This window comes from Pleurodeles waltl, chromosome 9 (genome assembly GCF_031143425.1).
Source record: "Pleurodeles waltl isolate 20211129_DDA chromosome 9, aPleWal1.hap1.20221129, whole genome shotgun sequence".
NCBI lineage: Eukaryota > Metazoa > Chordata > Amphibia > Caudata > Salamandridae > Pleurodeles > Pleurodeles waltl.
The window spans coordinates 933,209,725-933,220,131 of record NC_090448.1 but is presented as its reverse complement, the minus strand read 5'-3'; the positions used below and the strand labels follow the sequence as shown (position 1 = coordinate 933,220,131).

At 48.8% G+C, this 10,407-nt stretch overlaps 1 protein-coding gene across 5 annotated transcripts in view; it reads left to right on the top strand.

The window, feature by feature from the left end:
* The first annotated feature begins 1,511 nt into the window (after positions 1–1,511).
* The window catches only part of BCL11B (BCL11 transcription factor B), a 148,834-nt gene continuing 139,938 nt past the window's right edge, over positions 1,512–10,407 (top strand). For 2 of the 5 annotated variants that reach the window (XM_069208284.1, XM_069208282.1), the window contains exon 1: positions 1,558–2,467. In XM_069208284.1, the coding sequence (XP_069064385.1) occupies positions 2,410–2,467 (58 nt within the window). In that variant the 5' untranslated portion in view covers positions 1,558–2,409. Of the gene's footprint in view, positions 2,468–4,261; positions 4,763–10,407 lie in introns of those variants that run through there. The other 3 variants (XM_069208283.1, XM_069208281.1, XM_069208285.1) reach the window with 3 other exon arrangements.

The window sequence follows — 10,407 nt, the reverse complement described above, 5'->3', positions numbered from 1 at the left end:
TGCCCATCATCTGTCTGACCATCCAGGCATCCATCCATCTATCCTTCTCACCCATTTATCTACTCCTTCTAATACATACTCATCTCAATCTATCCATTCATCTGCGTATCTATCCATCTATAACATCTATCTGCTTAACCTCCATCTGTCCACTCACTGTTCACCCATTCAGCCATCCACCCCACTGATTTACCTACTCCTTTTTGCACATGCCCATCTAAATCTATCCACCCGTCTGTGTATCCATCCATCTACAATATCAGCCTGCTTAACCTTCATCTGTCCATCCACCCGTCCATCCAAACCTACCCAGAGAGATATCTATCTATCTATGAGCCCACACGCCAATCCATCCATCAATCCATTCATCCATCCACCCTTGCATCTACCCACCTCAAAATCTATCCATACTTCTTCAATGTCTACCTATCTTGACTCCCATTCTTCTGTCCGCCTACCCATTCATCCATATATCCCACCCATTCATCCATTGCTTTTCGCATAAAGCACCCTCCAACTCTATCCATGCACATGTAGTCATCTACAATGTAAGCCTGCCAACCTAACTTCCCACACATTCATTCACGTCCCCGCCCACCATTTACACAGCCATCCATCATTTTATAAATCATACATATGATTGCATCATTCTCTCTGTCCGCCCAAATCAATCAATCTATCTATCTATCTATCTATCTATCTATCTATCTATCTATCTATCTATCTATCTATCTATCTATCTATCTATCTATCTATCTATCTATCACATGGTACCACATTGGTGGAAACAGTTGTTCCGTCCTAATGAAGGTGACAGTTCACTGTTTACCAGTTTGAGGGTAAGATTGTCTGGTTTGGACTGCTACTAACACTAGGCTCAAAATAGCTGATTATAGTCCTGCAGTCGCAAAGGGATGTAGTTTTCAGACTCATCTCACGGTTTGGGGCGACCCAATGATATTTTTTCTGTTGCAAATATTTACAGCAACATGGCAGACATGTATCTGCAGATAAACATCTTTACAAAACGAACACGAGCATGGTGCATGCCAATGAATTTACTTTGTCTTTCTTTGAAGGCAAAAGTAAACTTCACGTTGCGAGCTGAATGGAGAAGGCGGCACGTGTTAAGACTGTGGGGAGGGTGCGCCTGTGGGGTGTACAGGAGGAACGCATTAGAATGTGGGGTGCGAGAAAGAGGGGGGCTTTAGCGCGTGAGGTGCCCAACACTGCAAATAAACTTAATAATTAAAATAAAGTTATTGTTGAAAGCGGAGATCCGCGGCTTCGCCGTGCCCATTCTGCTCCTGCGCCGCTCTTGTGCTGCCGGACTCGGATCAAGTTGTTACATTTCTCCCGTAATGAAGACAGAAATGGCAAAGGCAGTGTCCTGCAGCGCACTGACAGGCTGGGCTGCCCCCCTCCCCCCCAGGCAGCCCATGCCCACCTTTTGTTTGTGGTGGGGGAGGGAAAAGGGGTGCGCATTTTTTTTCCTGACAGGAGCACGCGGGGTGCAAAGGGAAAGAAAAAAAAACTGAGCCACTGCTCCAGAGCCCCAGAGCCTGCAGAGCATGTGGTTTTGCTTGTTGTCTTTCGCAGGGTACAGTGTTAAAAAGCCACCGCTAGTCGCCCCCAGTGCTCCTACTCTTCTCGGGCTTTTTGTCTCCTTAGTGCAAGATTAAACGTCACGTCCGCACTTGAACTTGAATTTTATCCCATTGTACAGAGGCAGACCCAGCCACAGAGAGGCAGGAGCTCCGGAGAGCCACGGGCTCCGCCATCTTCACACTGACAACATTAATAGTAATAGCCAGGGAGGAGAGAGCGGCCGAGCCCTGTCCTCACTGCCAGGCGAAGGGGGAGCCAGAGCAAAGTGCGGGCCACTGCAAGCCACCCGAGCCATCAGGGCCAGCCTGCAGAGCAACGAGGCACCGCTCCCGGACTCCCCGCAACCCTGAGCCAAGGGTCACTCACAGATTTTTTCTCATTTTTGGCCAAAACCAGATTTTCTTCATTTTTTTTAAACCATTTTCTTTTTTTTTTTTTGTCTTTTTTTTCCATTTTCTTTGTGGGCAAGAAGTGCAACTGCCAAATTTCGCCAAGCACCTCTGCAAAAAAGTCTCATTGTTTTGGATGGACAAAAAATATTCCAAATTTCAAACACCTTCAAGAAGCATTGCCAAGTTCAATGACGAGTCGTGGAAACTCCAATGGACAGCTTTTTTTGTGAATTCATTTGAAGGAGGGAAGGAAGTTCCACTTTCAGGGAAACGACATTTTTTTCCGTGACTTTTATTTGCTTGAGAAGAAGACATTTGACCAGAAAGAAGAAGAAAACGAAGCAACGTGGGAAAAGAAAAGAGAACTCAGTGCTGCTCTCCGGGCGATGCCAGTGTAAATGCCAGGGCAATGTCCCGTCGCAAGCAGGGAAACCCTCAACACTTGTCACTGAGGGAGATTGTCACACGTAAGTTTATACTGCAACCTTTAAGGGTGGGGGTTCATTTTACAGAAATAATAGCACTGACTGCAAAGCAAAGAAGGCTCCATTCACCTGAAGGGGGAAATAACTAGAAAATAACAATATTATCGTGCATAATGCAATAAAATATGAAATGCACGTTATAGCTTTATATTTTAGAGGGAAGCTGCAATAACTCGGGGTGGTAAGCCAGTGGGGAACTTTTTTCGGGGGTGGGGGGCTTGGAGGGAGGGGAGAGCTGCTGGTTACAAATGGGAAGTGTTGAAAGTTGGCGAGCAGCACATGGTGTCTCTGACAGGAACAAACTGGAAAGGCTTTTGGGAAGACAGAACTCGGGGAGAGGGGCCGAGAGGAGCAGAGGAGGCTGAGTCCGGGTTTGCTCGCGGATTTCTGTCTGTTGCGCTTTTGTTTTTTTTCTCTTTCCTCTTTTTTCGCGGTGTTTGAAGTTGAGGAGGGCAGACAGGGAGAGGTGATCCCGGGGCGGGCGCGTGAGCTAATGACAAACACATGGGCTGCCCCGGAGGTGCACGCATCGCCACACGCAAGGGGGCTGCTTTTGCGGCGAAATGGGGCCGAAGTTCTGCGGGGCCAAATATGGGACGTAAACGGGCTTTTGCGGGACGTGTTGCGGACTGACCCCGTTGTAAAGACAGTGCAGTGCACGTTGTTTATAAGTAGTATTATTATGCTTTGCTTGCGGTCAATCAGTGCTCCCACACCCCTAGGAATAGGAAAACAAATGGAACGTGAGGATGCAGACACGGGGCTCGTATGGGCAGCGCGTGCTAAAGGGAGCCGGATGCAGGCAGCACAGGGGGCGACTGCACGAGGGTGCTGGTTTGCAGGCAACTGTGCGCGCATTTACAAAAGATGGGCAGTATTGCAAAGACAAGGGACGTGGATAGGAAAGGCACGTTGCCAGGGCACTGCCAGCTGACGTGCACTTATTGCACAAGTGGGGTAGCCGTTGCATGATGTTGTTTACCTGTGAAATGTTGCACATGGGCGCAGGCTTGAATAGAAAGTGATGCAAACATTGCAAAATGAAAGGGTAGATTAGGGACCCTTTCCCAGCGATGCACCAGGTAAATGGCACCGTGCCTGGAAAAACACTCCGTGCAGGGCGAACGCTAGAAGGCTTTCTCTTCTAAGCACTACATGATGTTTAGAACCTCTCGAGATACCTCAGTGAACAGCGAAAAAGCCCGAGTGGCAGCTGTAGTTTGAGGGGCACGGCGGGGGTAGAGGGGGCCACCGAAGAGGCTACAACACCAGATCCCCGGCCCGGAGGACCCCCATCTCATCACAGTTATGCGAACGGTCCTTTGACGTGGGAAAGCTCCTTCAGCTGAATCCGTCCAACAGAATGGACCGGACATGTGAATGTATTCGAGGGGCACCCCAAAAAGGTCCACAAAATGAGGGGTGCACGAGAGTTGGGGTAGACCCCTACGGACAGGGTGAAACCCGTCCAGTAAAGCAGCAGCTTCCCCCCCACCCCTCCGGCAGCCGCCCTTCCCGTCATCTCTGTCCCCGGGGGGGTCTCCCTGGGCAGCCCAGGTCTGCTCGAGGGTCCTCCTTCTGGCTCCGCTGCCTTCTCTCCCTCTCCTCCTGGCGGAACCGGAGCCCCCCTTTACTTCCAGCCTGTCAGCAGCCTGCCTCACATGGCCAAGCTGCCGAAAAGGGCTGAGTCTGAGGCACCGGCAAATCCGAATATTTATGTTATATTTTAGAAATAAATAAATAAATATGGGGCCAGCGCTTTCCATACCGCCTCCTGCCGGCGAGAGCCCGAGACCAGGAGCAGCTGCTGCTCGGCGTTCCGTCCCTTCCCTTGCGTTTTAGCACTTGTCTTTTTGTTGATATAGAATTTATCTGGCGTATACGTTTTGCAGCAGCGATTCGGGGGTTCCTCGTCGGTGGAAAGAGAAGCCTGCTGCTTTTATCGCTTGCTTCTTTTTAATTGTATTTTCTTCGGATAGCGAGTCGTGTTTTTGCCTCGGTGACTGTATGATCAGCTTTATTTTGCGAACGCGGTCCTTTTTGTTTTTGGGTGACTGCCTTTTGCAACAGCAGGGAAACGGCGGTTGGAATAGGATTATTTTTTGGGGAGGTCTGCAGACAGGGAACATCTCACATGGTGCGTTATCCGCCCCCATCCCTTGGCGTAGTGCACATTATAGATTTTTTGGGGCGGTGGAGGGGTGGTAGTTATCCGAAAGCCGGGCCGGAGAACCTTTGAATGAGAGGGACGTTCGGGAGTCGGTGTGGAAGGAGCAGGTACGTTCGGGCTTTGGTCTGAGGGGTTGGGTGGACGCTGTGCTGTCTGTTGGTGGTGCTGTGGGGTGAGGGCAGTAGAGCTAACACAAAAGACGCTGAGGATGAGGCTGCGGGGGTATCTGCTCGGGGAAAGTAGCCTGGGAGGTGGGGGTGGGAAGGGGTGGGGGAGGCAGAGGCCAAGCGCCACGCCAGGCCCTGTGTGAGGGGCAGCGGGGAAGCTCTACCCCTGGGAAACGGCCGAGTGAAATATACAGTGTAAGACCACCCGGGAAACTGGAGGGTGAAGCCGGGCAGGGGCTGGGCGGCTAGGGGGTGGGTATTGGGTACACCAGTTCACGTGGAAGCAGATGGGTGGCAGTGGGCAGTTACGTGCTTCTGTTAGTAGGCTGCTATAGGCACGCTGGAGGAGGGGACGGAGGTTACATGGATTCAGTGAATGGGCTCGAATGAAGGAGAGTGACCACTAGGTATTAATCGATAGTGGGTGGACAGGGTGCTTGCTCCAACAATTCACAGATGATGTGGCATGGCGGCGGGGAGCGCAGCTCATGACGAATAGCCAGGTGCGTGGATGCGCACATCACAAGTAATGGACATGAATTGCATGGGTTTACAGAGGATCTGGGTGGGCAGGGGTCGTGAGCATGTACTTGGGGAAAATACGAGGCTAGACTAGGGCTGCCGTGGTGCTCAGCTTGCTAAGAATGGACAAGTACAGCGGTGCACATATCACAAGAAATTGACATGAATTTCATGGGTTTACATGTGATGAGGGACAGGCGGAGGTCTTGCACATGTGCATAGGTGAGCTGTAGGGCTGGGCAGGGGCTTCATGTGTGCACAGCATTTTATGGAGGGGCAGGACCATGGGTGCACTGATAGCAAACAGTACACAGGCTGCGTGAGAAGAAAGATGGGCACAAGATTGAGTGGGAATGCAACTCTTGAACAATGAACTGAGCTGCATTGTTCTCACATTTTTATTGTAGAGAAAGGGGCTACATGGCTTGAGAAATTGAAAGCGGGCTGCGTGTGTGCACATATGCTATGGATTTGGACAGAGAACTCTGGGCACACATATGAAATGGACAGGGTGCTCATTAGAGTGCAGAAGCATATTGTAATGAATGACCGATGACCTGCACGGGTACCTATAGAAATAAGAAAGGCTGTGGGGTTGCATGGAAGCCAGTGTCAGAATAAATGGCTAGGGGGCTGTATGTTGCAAAGACAACGTAAGATGGGCAGAAGTTATTGGGATACTACGTGTTATAGAAGGAGTTACGTGCGTGCCCAGATCATGTGCAATAGAACTGGGGTTGCATGGGTATCATACTCTTGTACTGTGGACATGGGGTGCGTGGATGCCCAGATCAAGTAGGATAGACCCAAGGTTGCATCACTGTCCAGCTCATTTCCAGTGTAGAGTGTTGCATGGGAGCCTCCTTCATGTTTCGCGGACACAGGGTTGCATGGCTGCCTAGCTCATGTGCAGTAGACACGAGGTTGCAATCCTGACCAGCTCTAGTGCAGTAATAGACACGAGTTGCATGCCTGGGCAGCGTGTGCCATAGACTTGGTTGCATGGGTGCCTAGATCATTAGCTAAGGACCTGGCGTTGCATGATTGCCCATCTCAAGTACAGGAGACATGGAGGTGCATGGGTGACTAGGTCATGTGCATTGTCAGGTGGCTGTTGCGGTGCTTAGGCATGGCATGGTTGCAGGCAATGGACGAAGCTGCCTGGGTGCCTTGAAAATGAGAGGGGCACGCAGTATCAAAGGAAGAAACGCGACAGGATGCGGGGGGCTTGACTGCACTGCTTGGAGGTGGACCCTCTGTTCAATCATGTCTGCACACGTGCTTCACATAGCACAGCCTGCATGTTGTGCACACTATGACAAGCATCCGCGTGCTGAAGGGAGGGCAGAGAACAGGAAGCGAAGACATTTTATACACAAAACCGAGAAAGGCGCGGGCTTTATTCGTAGCTAGCACAACCGGTTTCACAATTAATTAAAAGGATGAAATATGCTTTCTGCAGAAAGTGACAGCCACAGCCATGCAATACCGTCCGAGCTGATTACAACTACTTTGTCATCAATTCCACGTCCCTGTGTGGGCAAGACAGAAGTCGTGGGGTGTCTGTGCGTCGCTTCTCGCTGTCTGTCACCCCTCTTAGAGTGTATGCATCTGTCCAGATTTTGGGGGAGAGAAGGAAGGGGTTAGAGAGAACTACAACAAACAATATAAAACTTCATTTGAAGCCAGAAATAAACTCAAAAGATACATCCTGAGCGCCACTCAAGTATAAACCCGTTCACCGTCCCGGAAGCCCGCACCATGCAGCTGCAAACTTTTATCAGCGATGAAGACATTTATGACTTTTAGTAAGGCGTGCCTGCTTATCAACTGTTCACTATATGCCCTAGGTTACATCATAGTCTGACTTCAAACACATCACTGAGAACGCCCACACTGGGACGGACTCGGTATGTGTTGGTAAGGAACAGCGCACCTCTGAATGTATGGATGCCCGTTTGGGACAGTAGTCAGTCAAAGGACGATATCCGTATGGACTGTGAAGTGCAATAAGTGTGAGCCTCCCCGTAACAGCTTACGAGCTGGTATGGGCCAGGGATTGATGCCCACAGCTAAGAATTTGACTTTATTTTAGAAAGTAGTGAAGACGTCCACAGAAGATCGCTTTGCAGGTTTTTGCACGACCAGTGCAAAATAAAATTATTAATAATAATGACAACGACCAAACTCTAGCTGGGACTTTGCTGCAAGAAACCGGACCATAACCATTGGAAAAATGTAGCGAGGATAGCAATCCAAACATAGACAGCGTTGTTCTTTCACAGACCCTTCTCAAAGTTTTCTCTGCAATCGGAACTGACTTGTGTTTTGGGATAGTTTCATGGAGGGGCCGAGGAATATACCTTCCCTGTTACATTGAAGACTAGTTTAAAGGTGCTGTCGCTTTACACTGTATCGTAGCGTGATACAATTCAAATGCATGACACCTGCCATATATTGTTACCTATTTTTAAACAGTTATTTTATGTTTCTGGAGGGTGAGATGTCTTAAGTAATATTTGGGCGCACAGTGTCCGGTGGTTTTTCCCAATTGAAGACAGTAAATAGCAACCAGGCAGTTGCATTTTAGCCACTAAATAAATACACAACCTGTTAAAAAAGCAACAGGCAAGAAAGAAACATTGCCTGAAACAGAGTTGCAGAAAAAAATTAGTTACTTAAGCACCCATAATTAACTGGAGGCTTGATGGCAATGCTGCAAAAATACTGGGCTGTGTGACTATGGGGCGAATGCCAGAGGTGAGTGACACTGGCAAATTAATACAGGCTGACACATATATTAACCTTTTACTCAAGTTTGTGTTGTTCCGATGCGTCTGCCCTCCGAGGCCCTTCATTGCTCTTTTGTGTTTCTGCCAGATTTCTTATTGTCTTCTGTTTCGTTATTGTTGTGATACATACTTTCCAAAACAAACTTTGCAGCCTGTTAAAAACAGAGAGAAAAAAACAGAGGTCTCACATGAGCCCTTCGGCTATAAATAGTTATGCTTGGCCGCTAGGGGGCGCTGTTGCCCCGTAGCATAGCGGCTTTGCAATGAATTGTACTGTAGTCGTCTAAGTGCGTGTTCAGTGAGTGGAGATCAGGAGAGGTTGTCAGTGTTTAGACTGTTTACAGCCTGCGAGATGTTCTCACCGTGGATGGAGCAGGGGGTTGATTTTAACACGTATGAGCTCTATAAACACGGAATGCTTTACAGCGTTCTGTTATACAGTCGTTTGTAAAGCGACGCCGCATAAGAGGATACTTCTCAGCCCCCCGCCCCCATCACTATCTCTTTTTTCAGACTATATGAAAACCGGTTAATAAAAGAACGCTGGGCATTTTAGGCTGTGACGCAATCACTAGTGCGAAGAACATGGGTGTACACTTGTGAGCAATTTTTTTATGTTCACCGTATGACCTCGATATCAAATTTCGCATTTTCAATTCTAAGCACATTCTTTAAGTAGAATGCTCCTCTAAACGCAGCGTGGGTACCTGTATACCAGAACGGTTAACGGCGTACCTTGAAAGGCCAGCATGGAGAGAGACTGCCAGTCTTTTTAAAGTTCTGCCTATTATATGTGGATTTCCGTTTGCACCAGGGCTCGTACATAATGAGACTCTGTCATCTGTTTTAATTTTGGTCGGCGAGTGGCTGTGATCTGTCCAGCTGCACAGCAGTTTTACCGTCGCCTAGGTCAGCGACGGTGACCTTTCTGGTGAGGCTCCGTGTGTGGGTGCTGCATCAGGTGGACCAGAAAGTGGCATTTTATTTGAATCTGAAAGATAGACGAACGAGGCGGGAGGAAAGTCCGTGCCTGCCCTTCGGCCGGGAGTCTCTCGGCGACGGGTGGTGGGGTGTCTGCGGGCAGGGGGCGCAGAGCCGGCAGCCCTCTCCCTCTGACGGGAGACTTGAGTAGACGAGCCTGCGCCTCAGAGGCGGCCCCTCTCCGGCGGGCGCCCCCAGCGCCCCTCGGCCGCCGGTGAGAGCCCCTGAGCCTCGCGCAGAGCAGGAATTATCGCTCAGCAGCCGAGGCGCGCGCGGCCGCCGGCGCGAGGAGGTCCCCTCTCCCTGGAACTACGCGGAACCTTCCCCGTATTTTGATCACATTATTTATTGAAATGACCGAGTTAAAACAGCCAGCTCTGTTTAGGAGGAACGAACAAGCAGCTCTCTTTAAGTAACTGACAGAAACACTCACTGGTGCGTCAAGGCAACCTTCTTGTTTAGTCTGTCTATCGATCTTTCTATCTATCACACTTACATATCTGCATGTGCACACACATAGCATATGTGGTGGATTTATATGTAGGCACACATATAGACATAATATAGGAGTATAGTATATATCTATATCGAGCTAGCTATACATGTCTTTGCACGCACATCTACGTATCGTTATGTATAAACATACTATTTGTATGTGGCATATTTACACATGTACAGATATATGGATATGAGTCTGTGTCTGTCTGTCGCTATATCGGTCTATTTAGATTTAATACACACCCGTGTCTATATGTGCACATGAAGAGAATGTGATAGCACAACCGTGTCCTCTTGAACAAATATCTTGCATGATTTGTGTACACCAAGGCGGATGAGTGGGACTGACTGTCATGCTAATACTGTACCCCACATTCCAGCAGCTGATTCTGTTAACTGTGAATGGAGTGTGTAGAGCTAAAAACCGTCCCAGAAGTCTCGCCTCTGCTGAAATTCAGAAAACACGTAGGGCTAAACATCACTGATTGTGGCACACAATGTTTTCACTGGGAAAAACAATCAGTCGAGTTTGGCTAAAGTGGTCTCCTGCCCTGGCTTGGTCAATGGGACAACAGACAGAAGGCCTAATTTCTTCACGTCAAATGCAATTCTTTTGTTAAATGTTCTCCGAGCAATGCATACATTTTTTGCATGAATGCTGCATTAAAAATTAGGTGCAGCGCCATAGTTTTGCACTTCTCCTGTATCTGGAGCCTATTAGCAATCTTTGAAATCATAGGAACCCAAAAGAGTTTTTATCGATATTGTGTGCCTCCTCTTTCAGTGATAGGG